The sequence below is a fragment of the Schistocerca serialis genome, chromosome 6 (genome assembly GCF_023864345.2).
Source record: "Schistocerca serialis cubense isolate TAMUIC-IGC-003099 chromosome 6, iqSchSeri2.2, whole genome shotgun sequence".
Lineage (NCBI taxonomy): Eukaryota > Metazoa > Arthropoda > Insecta > Orthoptera > Acrididae > Schistocerca > Schistocerca serialis.
This window is the reverse complement of record NC_064643.1, coordinates 347,536,309-347,554,490: the sequence shown is the minus strand read 5'-3', so window position 1 is coordinate 347,554,490 and position 18,182 is coordinate 347,536,309. Positions and strand designations below refer to the sequence as shown.

General features: G+C 42.7%; 1 protein-coding gene across 3 annotated transcripts in view; it reads right to left on the bottom strand.

Annotated features, from left to right (window-relative positions):
- Positions 1-15,762: 15,762 nt before the first annotated feature.
- The window catches only part of LOC126483607 (dystroglycan 1), a 290,424-nt gene continuing 288,004 nt past the window's right edge, over positions 15,763-18,182 (bottom strand). For all 3 annotated transcript variants that reach the window (XM_050106644.1, XM_050106643.1, XM_050106642.1), the window contains exons 13-14: positions 17,979-18,149; positions 15,763-17,890 (exon numbers count right to left, since the gene is read on the bottom strand). In XM_050106644.1, the coding sequence (XP_049962601.1) occupies positions 16,958-17,890; positions 17,979-18,149 (1,104 nt within the window). In that variant the 3' untranslated portion in view covers positions 15,763-16,957. The remainder of the gene's footprint in view (positions 17,891-17,978; positions 18,150-18,182) is intronic.

The window sequence follows — 18,182 nt, the reverse complement described above, 5'->3', positions numbered from 1 at the left end:
ATAAATGCATTCTACCTCTTTGCACGTCTCCGCTAGCCTTCCTCGCTTTCCACTTCTCACTTTCTGCCAGCCTCATTTAGTAGGTCTCTTTTTTTCATTGCCTACTTTACTGCAGCATTCTTATATTTTTTGCTGTCATTAAAGTAATTATCTTGCGTGTTATCCAAGGATTTCTATTGGGCCTTCTGTTTTTGCCTATTTGGTCCGCAGCTGTCATCAGTATTTCACTTCTCAAAGCTACTCGTTCATCTTGTATTGTATTGCTTCTTCTGTTTCAGTCAAGTATAGTGCTCCTTCACAAACTCTCTGTAACCTCTGGTTCCCTCTATTTATACAGGTCCATAGTCCTTAATTTATTGCCACTCTACGATGTCTTCAGATTTAATCTACAGTTCATAATAAATAAATTGTGACCTGAGTCCACATCTACCCCTGAAAGTGTTTTCAACTTTAAAATTTGGTTTTTAAATGTCCATCTTATTACTAAATGGGAACATCAGCATCGCTGGCCAGAGAAAACGACTCGCAGTCTTATCTTTGACGGTTGACGGTAGCAGTTAAGTTCGCTCTGTGTCTCGAGTGTATCATATCGTGTATCCTTGTATGTACCCAATTTCTATAAAAGAAAGTGTGTTGTGCACACTGTACCACTGTGTTGTCTATCATCCACTATCACTATGTACTGGAGTTCCATATTCGTGACCTCGAACTTCGAGTGAACACTAAAGTAGTGCACATTCGCGTCGCGACAATATAGCCTTCACACCCCCATTGTGAAGCTCCGATCGCGAATTTCGTTGAACTCTAGCGGCGCTCGCTATCGACAAACACGAATAGTGCTCCGTATGTTGCCCAAATGATTAAAAGTGTCAGTGACACTTCTCACAGTGTAGCCTCGATGCAAATCACAGTGACACAACAATGCAATGAGGTTGATTATCCGCTTGTTGACTTTGTTACGGACTGTACCAGTGTAATGTCTGTCCCTACATTCCGTCAACGGCATGCATTTTCACGGAATGTGCTAATGATACGTGACAAACGCGTCGAGGCCGTTGCCGTACGCACCTGGCACGTCTCTATCCAATATGCATGCCATCTTAGCCGCGCCGCTCGACGAACCGTCCGCCCTCCGGTCCAAGCAGCCGCCAGCATTACCACCACCGCCCACCCATGGTTCCCTCCGTGCTGTGGGGCCGTATTCCAACCACATTACCGAACCAAACTGTTGACTGCTTCACGGCTCACACAACAGCCGTTCCGGCCAGACAAATCGCACTTGTGATTCGTGATCCTCGAAAGCATATTCCCCTTGAATGCCATCGTCAGTACTTCATTCAACTCAGCCACCTTGGCACCCACGCTGACATTTATCTTCGACGTCAGCCTGGCACCATAGTCTACGGAAAAGTATGGGACCGCCAAAACAATGCTCTTATGATGCCTCTCCCGGACTCCTGAAATGCAGCTACACCAGGTACTTTGCAACGAACATTTACAGGATGGGCCCTCCTCTAATTGTGGCGGTGTCTTCACAACAAAACGGATCTGTGCACCATGTCTGACGAGGCGTTGTGGACGATCTAGATCATCAAGCTCCCGTCCCAAGTGCAAATGACTTTACTCACCATCAGTAACCAATCTCCCGATGCCCGCCTGCCCCTGGCCAGCCGCGTTTTCGCCTTTTCTCAGCGTATGCACAACATTAACAAAGGACCTAACATTGGTGTGGATATGCAAGCTGCACTGCCACGAGTGCAACCTCCTTAAGCGACCGACAGTGGCTGTGGCTCCTGGCCCAGCCTGATGCTGACGTCACAGCGGCCACCGCCCCCTGTGTTTACAAAAAAACTCAGCTCCAGTTGTCACTCCTAGTACATTAGCAGCCATGCACACGCAATCTCACCTCTGCTGGTGCGACACTCGCTTCGTTGACATTGTGCGCCTCTGTCATCAACCTTGTGATTACCCACATTCACCTCACGACCCTCAAGGGGTGCACCGAGCCGTGAACAATACGTAAGCTGCCTAGACATACACGAAGTCTTCGCCTGCCCACCAGTTTCCGACGTCGGTCCAAACAACCATCTGTACGCCCTCAAGTGCATCAGCGGACTACGTTTCCTGACCAACAGCACGGCACATCACACGCCTGCCTTGCCTACATCTGAAGACTCGTGCCTTAGCGTGACAGCTGCTAACGGCTCCCCTACCACCATTATGGATATCCAGACACTGATTCTTCATTACACATTTCACATGGTCATTCATAGGCGCTGATGTTATAAAGCCAGTCTCGGGTGTTGATTTCCTATTGGCCTTTCACCTTGTACCCTTAATGCACGCAAATGAGCTCACCTAGACGCCTCCTGACTGCCTGCTCCAGTTGCCTCACCACCCCAACACACCGATGCTAACACTCCTTTGCTTTCAGCCATGTTCATGCAACGGTAAATACAACAGTATGTGAACTGCACTGATTGCTTAACATGCCGGGTGATCAAAAAGTCTGTATAAATTTGAAAACTCAATAAACCATGGAATAATGTAGATAGAGAGGTAAAAATTGACACACATGCTTGGAATGACATGGGGTTTTATTAGAATAAAAAAAAACCATATTGCTAGACGCGTGAAAGATCTCTTGCGCGCGTCGTTTGGAGATGATCGTGTGCTCAGCCGCCACTTTCGTCATGCTTGGCCTCCCAGGTCCCCAGACCTCAGTCCGTGCGATTATTGGCTTTGGGGTTACCTGAAGTCACAAGTGTATCGTGATCGACCGACAACACTAGGGATGCTGAAAGACAACATCCGACACCAATGCCTCACCATAACTCCGGACATGCTTTACAGTGCTGTTCACAACATTATTCTTCGACTACAGCTATTGCTGAGGAATGATGGTGGACATATTGAGCATTTCCTGTAAAGAACATCATCATTGCTTTGTCTTACTTTGTTATGTTAATTATTGCTATTCTGATCAGATGAAGCGCCGTCTGTCGGACATTTTTTGAACGTTTGTATTTTTTTTTGGTTCTATTAAAACCCCAGGTCATTCGAAGCATGTGTGTCAGTTTGTACCTCTCTATCTACATTATTCCGTGATTTATTCAGTTTTCAAATTTATACTCACTTTTTGATCACCCGGTATGTCTCTCAACAGCATAAGGACTCGCAAGAGACATTCACTCGCCTCTGACAAGACAATGCATCGCCGGCCGAAGTGGTCGCGCGGTTCTGGCGCTGCAGTCTGGAACCGCGAGACCGCTACGATCGCAGGTTCGAATCCTGCCTCGGGCATGGATGTGTGTGATGTCCTTAGGTTAGTTAGGTTTAACTAGTTCTAAGTTCTAGGGGACTAATGACCTCAGCAGTTGAGTCCCATAGTGCTCAGAGCCATTTGAACCATTTTTGAAGACAATGTATCTTATGCAGCTGAATCCAAACTCCAGAGGGTTGTTCCACTCTTGAGCACCTCTGCTCCTCACTTATCGCCTCCACTTGTGGATCTGCACCTGTCACCTGACACCCCTAAGTGCCTGACGCAGCCACCCCTCGCCTCACCATTTACTGAGGACAGTGGATCATCTGCTGCTTATTCCGACCTCGCTCCTTCACCACCTGCTGTCATCTGCATCGCACATGCATGACTGCTGCTCACCTCCCCCAACCCTCCAGCTGTGCCAGATGATGCCTGCTGTGCTATACCTGCATCTACGCTGTACTCCACTGCCTGTACCGAGCCAGTGCTTGCACCCTAGGCTCCCTGCTGCACTGTGTCCAAACCTTCACGGCTTGCTAACTGTGCCACACATGTGCGGACTACCACCATGCTAGGGCAGCCTGGCACCAGCCTACTTCCGACATCCAACGTTATTGCTGTTGCTCAGGGCACCAACCACCATACGACCAATGCTGACAAACTCTGGACTGATGGTTTCACCCCACGTGATCTTCTTAACTTGTCAGCCATCAACAATGGCAGAGTGCACTGCATCAACACTGCACCCAGCCCGGCTGTTAGTCAGTGCCTCAGACGTCAACCACCTGACCGCCTCTGCACAGTGGTGGACGAGTTGTTAATAGGTGGCATCGTCTGCTCATCAGGTAACAACTGGATCTCATCCATCTACGGCATCCCCAAGAAGGATGGCTTGCCCATACTTTGCAGGGACTATTACAGCATGGTACTACAGGGAGCTGTAAAGGTAAAAAACTATAAAGGAAGACAAATTGCAGTAGATCTGGGACATAGGTTGCAAGTGCTACTCTGAGATGAAGAGATTGACACAGGAGAGGAATTTATCCCGGGCCATATCAAACTAGTCAGACTCAAAAAAATTGTGCGTTGAATGCTCACACTGTAATGGACAGTTACCCGGCCCCTAACGTCCAAGACTTCACACACTAGTGCTTTAGCAATAGCAGCCATCCCTCAGCAAGAGATCGATGGCTGCAATCAACCCTTGCACTGCTTCTCCTGTAAGCTGACCAAGACACAGTGCACGTGATTGGCTTTCGCTGACAACCAGGAGTTACAGACTGTTTACGAGTCCATACAGTATTTCAGAGAGGAGACTGAAGGACGCCCCCTTGTCATTTACAAGTTCCACAGGCCCCTAGCTGAGACCATCCATAGCCACTCAAGGACAACTGCCTCTGCTGTTACCATCACCTTGAATACATTGTGCAACTTACTAAGGACATCTGTCATGTGAAAGGTGCAGCCATGATCAACTTCGACAAGCTCATGCAAACTCGAACAGGACAACCCTCAGCTATAGGTCATCTTGAACGGTGCCTCCTCCACCCTCATCATTGAGCCAAATTTTTACACTGGTTCAACCCACCCTGTCCTTTGCTACATATCACATGGGTGCACACACCTGCTCGTCCCACAACCGCAGAATTATTTTCGACCTGTTTCACAACCTTGCCCCCCCCCCCCCTCCCCCCAGTGTCAAGCCTGGTACTTGCCTTATTCCTGAGCAGTGTGTTTGGCCCCATCTTAAGCAAGACTGCAGGTTGTGGGTGAGGGCTTGTGTACTGTGCCAGCAATGGAAAATCACCCAGCACACGCAGCCCTCTCTAGGCACCTTTCAGATACCAAAGGGACGCTTCCAATACATTAATGTGGACCTCGTCAGCCCCCTACTCCCATCTGGCAACTCCTGCATTGTTGACTGGGTAACACAGTGTGTTGGGGCTATCCACATCCAAGCCATCACTGCTCAAACAGTTGCCAGATATCTTATGTCTACTTGGCTTGTGCATTTCAGCTGCCTTGCCTTCATAACTATGGACCGAGGCGGGCAATTTGAGTTCTTGCCATTTGCCAAAATCTGTAAACTATGTGGCATTACCTGTTACAGAACGACTGCTGCTTTATATGCCATGTAAGTGACTAGTCTCATGCATTCCTGTGGGTGCTGCTGTTGTCCGCATGGCATATAAAAAAAACCTCAGTAGCTCACTAGCCGAGATTTTATATGGCGAGACACTATCCCTCCCTGGTGATCTTGTCTCTTCCAACTGCCCATTATGCCAAGCTCCCTCCCTTTCTTGATTGACAGCATCCAGTGCCACATTGCCAACTTCCACGTTCTCCCCCTACCCCCATAGTCCTCCTAAAATTTTCGTTTCCAAAGACCTAGTCACATGTGACCATGTCATGCTGTCTGCACCACATTCCAGCTCTCATTCTCAGACATGCATAGAGTTCTCTGATGTGGCCCCAACACCTATGACATTCTGCTTAATGGCAAACCAGTTACGGTCTCCATCAAGTGACTAAAACAGGCCTGGTAGCTTATCGATGAGCCCCCTGATAGGGACTCTCCCATCATGGTGGCTTCCTCCCCTACTCCCGACTCTCCTTCTCTTGCAATTGCATCTCCTCCTTTACAGATGCTACTTGACATTAGTTGCTTCTGCCCAGAGGATCTTAGCCTGAAGGATACAGAGAAGGAGCTGGTAGTCACAGCAGCTCATGATGACTGCACAGTATCACCTGAGTCCCTGGTACCCCATTTCTGAGAAGTAGCCTACTCCCCTTAATTGATAAAGTCAACACCTGCAACTCTGCATGCACGTTTCACCGATGATGACCACCTGGCCATCTCCTCCACTTGTCTGCCCCTTCTGAACGACGAGCTCTTTGCAGACCCAACTGGTGCACACACAATGGGGGATACATCTTCCTCCTCTCCCATGCTCACCCGAATGGGCTGCACCATTCACACCCAGCACCCTCACCAGTGCTTATTCCCCCCCCCCCCCCCCCTCCCCTGAGTTGTCACCTCCCCATCGGGCTCTCTGCACCAACATTAGCATTGCTGGCCAGAGAAAATGGCTAATAGTCTTGTTGCTGATGGTTAATTTGTTGATGGTAGTAGTGTCTAGTACATTCTGTGACTCGAGTGTGTTACATTGTGTCCATGTATATAGGGTGTTACAAAAAGGTATGGCCAAACTTTCAGGAAACATTCCTCACACACAAAGAAAGAAAATATGTTATGTGGACATGTGTCCGGAAACATTTACTTTCCATGTTAGAGCTCATTTTATTACTTCTCTTCAAATCACATTAATCATGGAATGGAAACACACAGCACCAGAACATTCCAGCGTTACTTCAAACACTTTGTTACAGGAAATGTTCAAAATGCCCTCCGTTAGCGAGGATACATGCATCCACCCTCCATCGCATGGAATCCCTGATGCACTGATGCAGCCCTGGAGAATGGCATATGGTATCACAGCCGTCCACAATACGAGTACGAAGAGTCTCTACATTTGGTACCAGGGTTGCGTAGACAAGAGCTTTCAAATGCCCCCATAAATGAAAGTCAAGAGGGTTGAGGTCAGGAGAGCGTGGAGGCCATGGAATTGGTCCGCCTCTACCAATCCATCGGTCACTGAATCTGTTGTTGAGAAGTGTATGAACACCTCGACTGAAACGTGCAGGAGCTCCATCATGCATGAACCACATGTTGTGTCGTACTTGTAAAGGCACATGTTCTAGCAGCACAGGTAGAGTATCCCGTATGAAATCATGATAACGTGCTCTATTGAGCGTAGGTGGAAGAACATGGGGCCCAATCAAGACATCACCAATAATGCCTGCCCAAACGTTCACCGGAAATCTATGTTGATGACGTGATTTCACAATTGCGTGGGGATTCTCATCAGCCCACACATGTTGACTGTGAAAATTTACAATTTGATCACGTTGGAATGAAGCCTCATCTGTAAAGAGAACTTTTGCACTGAAATGAGGATTGACACATTGTTGGATGAACCATTCGCAGAAGTGTACTCGTGGAGGCCAATCAGCTGCTGGTAGTGCCTGCACACGCTGTACATGGCACGGAAACAACTGGTTCTCCCGTAGCACTCTCCATACAGTGATGTGGTCAACGTTACCTTGTACAGCAGCAACTTCTCTGACACTGACACTAGGGTTATCGTCAACTGCACGAAGAATTGCCTTGTCCATTGCAGGTGTTCTCGTCATTCTAGGTCTTCCCCAGTCGCAAGTCATAGGCTGGAATGTTCCGTGCTCCCTAAGATGCCGATCATTTGCTTCGAACGTCTTCCTGTCGGGACACCTTCGTTCTGGAAATCTGTCTCGATACAAACATACCACGCCATGGCTATTGCCCCATGCTAATCCACACATCAAATGGGCATCTGCCAACTCCGCATTTGTAAACATTGCACTGACTGCAAAACCACGTTCGTGATGAACACTAACTTGTTGATGCTACGTACTGATGTGCTTCATGCTAGTACTGTAGAGCAATGAGTCGCATGTCAACACAAGCACCGAAGTCAACATTACCTTCCTTCAATTGGGCCAACTGGCGGTGAATCGAGGAAGTACAGTACATACTGAGGAAACTAAAATGAGCTGTAACATGGAAATTAAGCATTTCCGGACACATGTCCACATAACATCTTTCTTTATTTGTGTGTGAGGAATGTTTCCTGAAAGTTTGGCCGTACCTTTTTGTAACACCCTATACATCAAATTTCTACAAAATAGTGTTGTTCTATAATTTTTCTTTTTCCCACTATCAAACTCCAGTCACCCAGCAGTCTTTATTAACCCCTAACCACATACTGTACCAGATATGGTACATACCACTTTTCTCTTTGTCAATCTCATATCTGAGAATATATTGCCAAACTGCAGACAGATATGGCACACAGTCAAGAGCAGCTGTGCAAGTAGTGTATGCCATCTGTTGGGAGAGTAAGGAATTATGTGTTATGAATCTTTGCTTTGTGTTGCTAGCTGTTTACATCCAAGTTTGGTCACACAAACAGTTGCATCAGGTGCAGTAAACGATTGATTTCAGTGTTTATATTATTTGCAGAGGGAAAAGGACATCTGTGGACAGTTATAAAGAGGTAAGTTTATATATTTGTTTATTAGAATACATATAATATTGAAAAATAGGTCTGTGACAGATATGGCACAACATGCAGCCTTGAAAGCGTGGAGTAAAAATTGAACGTAGCCTAACCTTTCCTACTAAAATATAGCACTTCATTTTCTATCTTTTCAGCTTTGTTACTGCAATGAACGTAAGAAAGCTTTATGGCTCTTCGGCCGCAATAAGAGTTATAGAGGACGGAAATGCTGGTGAGGATCCTGATATGTCAGATGACGAAACACTGTCCATGGAAAAATACTTGCAAAATGGACATCTCGTTTTCTGTTCGGAATCAGACAGTGATGATGATATTAGGCCTGAGAGTTACAATACAAAAAATAAAAGTGCTGTGATATCAGAAACAGAGTCAGAAACAGAAGACAACAGTGAGATTTGGTCTACTGATGATTGTGATCTTGAAAGCATTCCTCTTGTAGACAGGATGACAGCAATGCAACGAGATTCAAAACCTTCAACTAAGGTGGGGAAACCTACCATACACTGGAAACCAGGACATTTGATTAGAGGGGATGATGAGACGAAATTCGCCAGAAATACTGCTCTTTCTCAGGAAGTATTGGAACTTGACACTCCAGTGGAATATTTCCAGTATTTCTTCACTAAAGACATAGTGCAGTACATAGTCGAACAATCCAATCTGTATTCGAAACAGTGCCGACCCAATAAATGTGTAAATGTTAGTGCTGGAGAAATTGAACAATTTATTGGTACTGCCTTGTTTATGTCAGTCATTCAACTCCCAGCAACAAGACATTATTGGTGCAAATATCTTGGCCACCCTGCTGTGGGTGACATAATTAGTTGTAATCGATGGGAAGAAATGAAGCGTTTCATACACTTCTGTGATAACAGTAATCTAGTTCCTGCTGGTGAAACCAACCATGACAAACTTTCCAAAATTTGCCCACTGCTAGACCAACTGCGTGAAAGACTGTTGCGAGTACCAAAAGAGGAATTCTTAGCTGTGGATGAACAGATTATGTTTCAAAGCTTTTGTCCTCAGTAGAGTGTCAGGCTTCAGCTATGATTATGAAATTTTTGCTGGAGCTCAGAGTAATATCATAATTTTGGTGCTATGGATCTAGGAGCTAGCAGCAATGTTGTTGTGCGTGTTACACAAACAGTCTCACAACATATGAATCACAAGTTATTTTTTGATAACTGGTTGACTAGTGTACTCTTGGAAGTGTATTCGCACAAGGAAGGTATACAATCACTAGAGACAGTCCGGTCCAATCGAGTACGTGGTTGCATTTTACTTAATGAGGCAGCAATGAAGAAGAATGGTTGAGGCAGCATGGAGGAAAAGATAGCAACAGTAGACGGTGTGCAATTGTCAGTAGTCTCCTGGTTTGATAACAAAGTAGTCAACACTTTGTCAACTTTCGTTGGATGCAAACCAGAAGGCGAGATCAAAAGGGTTTTCAGGAAGGAAAAAGAATACAAAATGGTACCTTGTCCACACTCTGTGATGATCTACAATGACTACATGGGGGGGGGGGGGGGGGGGGGGGGGGTGTCGATCTATTAGATTCTATGCTAGGATATTACAGAATTCAAATCAGATCAAAGAAATGGTACTTGAAGATATTCTTTCATCTAGTTGACTTGGCTTGTGTGAACAGCTGGCTGTTATGGAGAAGAAGAAATACAGACTACATGCCCCTTGTTGATTTCAAGGTCGCAGTTGCAGAGGCCCTCTGTAAAACTGGGAAATCCTTATCCAAGAAACGTGGTAGGCCAAGCAATGAACTACAAAAACAGCTTGACTGCAAGAAGAAGAGAGGCCCTACAGTAGATCTTCCACAGCGTCAGGTGCGACTCGATGGGATAGATCGTATGCCTATCTGGCTGGAAAACCGTGGTCGTTGCAAGTATCCAGAATGCAAGGGAAAATCCTATATAGCATGTATGAAGTGCAGTGCGACATTGTGCTTGAATAAGGAGAGAAATTGCTTCATCAAGTTTCATAATGAATAGAGAAAAATGGAAACAGAATTTGTGTTATTATCTCAACATATGTGTATTGTAATGAATAGAAAGTGTAATTGTTTTATACAAATACAGTTCTGCTAGTTCATGTACGTATCTTATTGTATATTTTCCACATTGTGCATCATCATTCCCAAAACTGGTATCACATGGTATTAATCATTACTGCATGCTGTCCCACATATGGCACAAATCCTCAATTCTAAAATAACCGCCCCTACATAAGATTTAGAATTTTTTAAGCATTTTTTATGAAATCAGAACATCGAACATAACATGTAACATTTTTTTCAGAAAAATAAAAAAAAATCATGCAGTAAGGGGTTAACAAATTAATGGAGTTTGATTTGATTTTGTGTTTATTTTATGCTTAACAAGGACATGTAATAGAAGAACTGTTTAAACCTCCATCATCAGGTGGATTTATGCGGATTAATGAGGCATATGTATGTTATGTTATAACTTTTGGGTAACGTGGGACTGTCTCCAGCAGTCACAGGCTCCTTTCATTGTTGGTTATGCATTAGATATGTGGTGATGTTTCATTCAGTATCAGTGACAGTCATGGTAAAGCCCAGTTAAAAAATGCTCATACTTAAAGTAGTGAACATTGATCTTCCTTTGATGGAGCAGTTGTGTCATTTTTAAGCTCTCGGCACACAATCATGTTAGTGTGATAGCAATATGTAATAAATATACATATCTAAGGTATCCAATGGAGAGCAGTTTCATGTGAAAAAATGAAACAAATTTTGGGAAGGTTACAACAATCAGTTTACTTGTTGTTGGAGTAGTTCCTTTTCATTAATTTAAATGTAACCTCATTTTCAAAATGATTATCTGAAATGACTTAAAGGAAATATGAATTAAATAAAACAATGAGAATGTGAAACAAAACAAAAATTACAAACAAAAATGAGGATAGTGAACCCTCACCTACAGTTGATCAATGGGTGCCATTTCCACAAATGCAACACACAAATTTTCACTAGCTTTTGATTGTGATCATTACTCACCTGCTTTTTCTCTTCCTTCTTAACATGTAGAAGCATAATGTTCTTCTTTTTCCGAATGTTTCATGTACATAACTGTTTCTATGAAGTTGTACGTGTATGCATCAATCTGCTGCAGGTGAATATTGTAAGGCAACCATGTAATTCTGATTGAAGTCAAATTATACATTTACGAGGGCCGTTCAGAAAGTAACCTCCGGTTGATTTAAAAAAATACACCAAGTTAAATAAAAATATTTTAATATATACATCTTACAACTACATCTTTGCACTATTTTTCTACATAGTCTCCATAGCGATTGAGGCACTTATCGTATCTCTTCACAAGCTTTGAAATTCCTTCTGCATAAAAATCACCCGCTTGTGCCTGGAGCCAGCCTGTGACCGCATCTTTGAGCTCTTCGTCGTCATCAAACCGCTGTGACCCGAGCCATTTCTTCAAATGCATGAAGAGGTGATAATCACTTGGCGCCAGGTCTGGGCTGTAAGGTGGATGGTTGATAACGTCCCACTTGAAGGACTCAAGAAGGGCCGTTGTTCTGCGAGCAGAGTGAGGACGGGCGTTATCGTGCAAAAAAACGATACCGGAAGTCAGCATACCACGGCGTTTGTTCTGTATAGCCCGTCGTAACTTTTTTATTGTTTCACAGTACACGTCTTGATTAATGGTCGTACCACGTTCCATGAATTTAACCAAAAACACCCCTTTGGCATCCCAAAACACCGTTGCCATCAGTTTTCTGGCAGAAAAATCTTGCGAGGCTTTTCTTGGTTTGGTAGGCGAATTTGAATGTGCCCACATCTTTGATTGTTCTTTTGTCTCAGGGTTCACGTACTTAATCCAGGTTTCGTCACCGGTCACGATTCTGTTTAACAATGGTTCTCCTTCGTCCTCATAACGTGACAGAAAGTCTAATGCAGAGGCCATTCTTTGAGTTTTGTGGTGGTCGGTAAGAATTTTGGGCACCCATCGTGCACAGAACTTACGGTAACCCAATCTTGCTGTCACTATCTCGTACAAGAGAGTCTTAGAAATCTGTGGAAAACCAGTAGACAACTTCGACATTGAGAAACGTCGATTTTTACGAACTTTTGCATCAACTGTCTGAACGAGTTCGTCAGTCACCAATGATGGTCTACCACTCCTCTCTTCATCATGAACGTTTTCTCGTCCACTTTTAAATAAACGTACCCATTCACGGACAACTCCTTCACTCATAACTCTTGGTCCGTACACGGCACAAAGCTCACGATGAATAGCTGCTGCAAAATATCCTTTGGCTGTAAAAAACCTTATGACAGCACGCACTTCACATTTGGCGGGGTTTTCTATTGCAGCACACATTTCAAACTGCCACAAAAACTAAACTAGCGCAGGTACGACGTTCACTCGACCACGGCTTGATGCCGACTGACCTGTTGAGTGCGTGAACGCACAGATGGCGTCGCTACTCCCCCCACAACCCGCACTGTGACCAATCGGAGGTTACTTTCTGAACCGACCTCGTACAAAATATGTTGTTTTAATCACACAACTTGTTTCAGCTGAACTGCAAATCATTCTTAACTGAAACACACACTTAAGCTGAAGTGGTTGTGTGAATAAAACAAAATAATTCACACTTTCAGTGCTTGATTTCAATAAACATACAATCAACTGTTGCAGACAAACTCCAGTACTTTAAGGAATGGTAAATCAACAGTTTTCTCAGGAGCAAGGCAAAACCACCAAGTATTAAGAAAATATCCTTCTTATGCAAGTAGACAGTTACTTTTAAAACCATTCTAATTCTGAACTTAACAGTCAGATGTAGGCCAGCTCATAAAATTAGGATCAGAGCAGTTTCATTATCTTGATTTGCATTTTGAGAATTTATCCAACAATAGGTTATTGGATGGTCTACACCTTCAACAGAAAGATGCTGTGTGCTTATATTGTCTTGGTAAATGTCTGCTTCAAAAATATTAATTTTCTAAAAATGGGGCAGGAGAAAATTTATATTTTAGGAAACACATTAACTCATAGATTACTGTTCATTTTTTATGGTTCTGTGTGCAAAAGTAAATTAAATATGATGTTCTTTAAAATTTGAAATTTCATAGCTGGAAATATCACACTTATCAAAACATCCAGAGCTGTTAGGCCATGGTTGAATGAATTTCTGGGAGAAATCTGTTGTTTCATCCCTATCTATGGAGGGCATCTTCAAGGAAGGTTGTAGCTTCTACAAATGTCTGATTCACACCCTGGCTCACTACTCACTGCAGCAAAAGTTTATTTCCATGTGCTGCTGCACAGAGGCATGAAGTCTCATTTTTTAAAAACTCTAGCCCAACTGGCTGTTATCCATTTCTGTCATCTGCTACTGCATTGTCCCATGATGGAAGATTGCTGGGCACCATCTTCAGCACCAGAATCCAGATACTATTCAGTTTTGTACCCTTCATTTTCCTAATAAAATTTCTGGCATCCTTATCACCTCTCTGTATATACGTTAAAGTGAACAGTAAAGTCTATCACAATATTTGCTCATGGCTGTTAGGACATACCTTACGAACTCAAATCTGATGGTCTCATGGCTGCAAAGCATGTTCCACGACAGCTAATTTATCCATTCCTTCCCTTCAACAGTTGACCCTGCGGTCATTACTTTTTATCACTCTTTTGATAGTAAACACACATCTCTACAAATTCATAGTATTCTGTAAACTACTACTTTTTCCGGTAGCTTGTGAGCATCCTTGGCCAACATAATATTTTTTATTTTTATTTTCATTTTATTTTTTTATGGGTGGCATTGTAGACTATGGTGATGCTCCAGTTTTTCAAGGTCTCTTCTGTATGGTCAGTGATATCTTTAGTGAATGGCAAGAAAATTTTGGATTTCACAGATAGCTGCATGTCAGTAAGATCTTTACATCAGCATCTTAACATTCTTATTTCAGCAGATGAATACCTCTTATTTAGCAACATTCTGATAAGCTATTCCAGATCTGTGTTGAGCAACTCCTGTTTGCAGATATTCATCACTTTATCCACTAATGTTTTTATAACACTGCACTTTTGCTTTGGATGTGTAGGTAATGTCCATGTATAGCGATTTTGGCATACTGATCCACTCAATCTCTTAAGTAGGGAGCAAGAAACCAGTGTAAGTGCTTTGAGGTCCTCCAGCAAATATGTACATGTGCAAACATTTCATATCAAGAGTTGGACATACATCACAGTTTTCATGACATGCTATTCTCATTATAAAATAAAGAAATATTATTCATCTGACATGCAGTCTACCTTAATAAATGGTGTATTAGCTCTCACATTACTAAAAAATGTATGACAGCAGTAGAAGTCAGAAAGTTAGAGTAGAATGGGTCTTGGGCATCAAGATGATCAGAGATGGGGCATTAGTTCAGATTTGATAGAAGCACGGAAGGACCTTGGCTATGGCCCATGTGGAAGTGATTTCTGGGAACCTTATAAAGCTCAGATCATGGGTGTCACTTAAACCAGAGTGACCAATGTCACTGGAACTGTTAAGTTGGTTGGTTGTTTCGGGGAAGGAGACCAGACAGCGAGGTCATCGATCTCACCGGATTAGGGAAGGACGGGGAAGGAAGTCGGCCGTGCCCTTTGAAAGGAACCATCCCGGCATTTGCCTGGAGCGATTTAGGGAAATCACGGAAAACCTAAATCAGGATGGCCGGACGCGGGATTGAACCGTCGTCCTCCCGAACGCGAGTCCAGTGTCTAACCACTGCGCCACCTCGCTCGGCTGGAACTGTTAAGAACATCAGAAAAATATGCACCAAAATTTATGTGAGAATTTGAACAGATAAAAATCTGTATTTTCTAGTTTTGAAAATTTTCCCATTGTGGCATATTGCATCCAAAGAGAAGTCTGAATGAACTCATTTTGTGTCTGGCTTAACATGGAGTTAATGAGGAAAAACAGTTGTGCGGTAGGATTACTACAAATGAAACCTGAACCTGCAAGAAAGCATGTCCGTTATATGTGAGTGGTTATCTCTAACTTTACTCCTTCCATTGAACATATTGCATTCACAATTGCCAATATAGTCTTTCATAAGAATTCAACACAACCTGGAATGATTTAAAGAAAATGAATACATCAGGGACCATTCTGCAGTAGGGCTTTTCATAGCTACAAGTTCACAATTTCACCTTTACATCATGAATTGCTCAGTGAGGCACCTCAGTTCTACACATACAATTGAGTTTTAATTGCATGCCATATATATTATGAATCAAGGGACAGTAATGAAAGACACAGTTACATTAAAAATGCGAAACACAAAATGGTACCTCTAAATTTATTTTCCACTTTCATTCTACATTTTTACTTCTGTATCTATGTGACAATAAAAATCAAATACAAAAGATTATAATTTGGTTTCAGCTCATGACATTTTTTAAGAACACACACAGCCCATACATTCATCACATAGTCTTCCATTCACTTAACTTACACACAATTTAAAAATAAAAATAAATCTATATTCAGCATGTTCATAACAGACAATTCAGACTGGGAGTTGATGATAAACATTGCTTCTTCTTGTGAGCTTCCTTCAATAATTAACTTACTGAAGGAGCCAGGAAGGGAACAGCTTGAAACACTGTGGCTATGAATGTCCTTTATGAGCAAGAATTTGGACAAATTGTTATGTTTCGTTTTCAGATGGTCCATTGTGATATGACACAGTTGCATATAGTTATATATGACTTTCACAACAGTATTACAATGTAGTATGCCACAAGTAACAATGCTCAAGTATTAGAAATCAACATTGGTAACTTGTCTACACTTATATTTTCTGATCCTTCAAACAACTGGCAACTGAAAATTACAATTTTATTGTACAGTATAGCATGGTTGGATGCCAAATTACTGTTCAAGTACATGTATGTCTGTTTCTTAAGGCATCATTTCATGAATACAAAAACAATGAGTAATTGTGCTACGAATAGAACATAAGTAATTGGCACTGGTATTTGGACACACAAGCCAGTGGCCAATTTCCATATCAAAACTACAATATTGGTAGCAGTTAGTTATCTCTCTTCATATAAAAAGCTTTACAGATTTTAATTACCATAAAATAATACAACCTATCACTTATGAATAATAGAGGTAAGCTTATTTCACAAAGCATATCACTCCTCTTTTTTGGCAGTGTTATAATCTACAAACACTTACCTCACTCTACTCTGTTATAACAGTATTAAGTTCCGTTCACTTCATTTCCATATTAAAATTAGGATACAGATACTCAGGACTAATTATTGAATTATTGCATTGTAGTGCAACGGAGTTCCTGCACTGCATATGTATTGTCAAGTCATGCTTAAATGGAGCCAAGTGTGGTACATGGAAGGCACCAAGTGATTGATTATATGTCTGTCATCTCCACTAAAGCACTGTGAAGAAATATGTGCAAGTAACAGAGAAGGCAAGGAGTCTTATGTTAAGGAGGCACATAAGGAGGTGGTTTTCTGTAAGTCGGCGTGGGTTTGGGACGGTTTTGGCGTCCAGAATCTCGACTAGTTGTGAAAGGAGGCGGCGGTTGGTACGGTGTGTCGTCAGTAGCCGCATTATTCTCTCCCAACAGTGGGTGAGCAGCTGTTGGTGGCGCACTAGGCTCTGCCTCACTTCGCTGATATTCTGGTGGTGGAAGAGGTGGTTTTTCGTCCTTCATGATCACAGGACTCTTGTTCTCTGGCTCGGGTCGCTCCTCGAGTTCATCTTGGAATATCACTGGTATTCCCTTATTACGGAAAGTCTGACGCTCGTCTTCATCACCCACACTCAGTTTGCCACGTCTTCTCCTTCGGTACAGCACACATGCAACAATCCCAGCCAGTAATATCATGCCTACAATAATCACAGCTGGTACGATAAAAGTAATGAGGTATTCATCTGAAGATCCTACAGCTGCTTCTTCAAGTGGTGGTACTTTTTCCTCGATAGGGTGTATCAAAGTAAACTCTCCTTGGCATATCTGTGCTGGTATTACCTCAATTTCTTCCACAGGGAATTCTGGGCCGAGGACCATACCCACACGATCTGATATACTATGATCATTATTCAATAAAATTTTTCTCAGTTTTCTAATTTCATCCTCTGGACACACAGAGGTATTCAGTGTCCTGTTGTGCCATGTTACAATTGTTGAACCTTCTATTATGTCACTTAAAGCAATTGCAGAGGCATCATTGTCTCCAAAAAGATCACGTAATTTCTCAATAAACTTTCTTTTGTCTGAAGCACTGCTTTTAAATTTATTATATGGGACATCCAACTTCATTCTGAATTCAACATTGTAATTAATTTTCCTTGCAGGCTTTACTTCTACAGTCAGTACATCATGTGCAGTTAACCCTCCTTTATCTTCACACACCTGAAAAGAGAGCAAACAATAATTTCAGTTTTTTTTTAAACTCTCTGAATCTGATGAGAAAAATAAACAAAATTATGCTTTCACTTACCAGATGGTATTCCTTGCTGCCTTCATCACCTGGCATTGGTATTCCATAAAATTCCTGATTCTTTGTATCAAACTGAAGCCAGTTGTCTGAAGAAATTTTGTTCAGCTCTAATGTAAGCAAGGTAAGATGCATATTACGGACATTTCCTTCTTCTGGATCATAAAATGAATCCTGTAAACAAGTTAAAACGTAATGTAGTTTCTG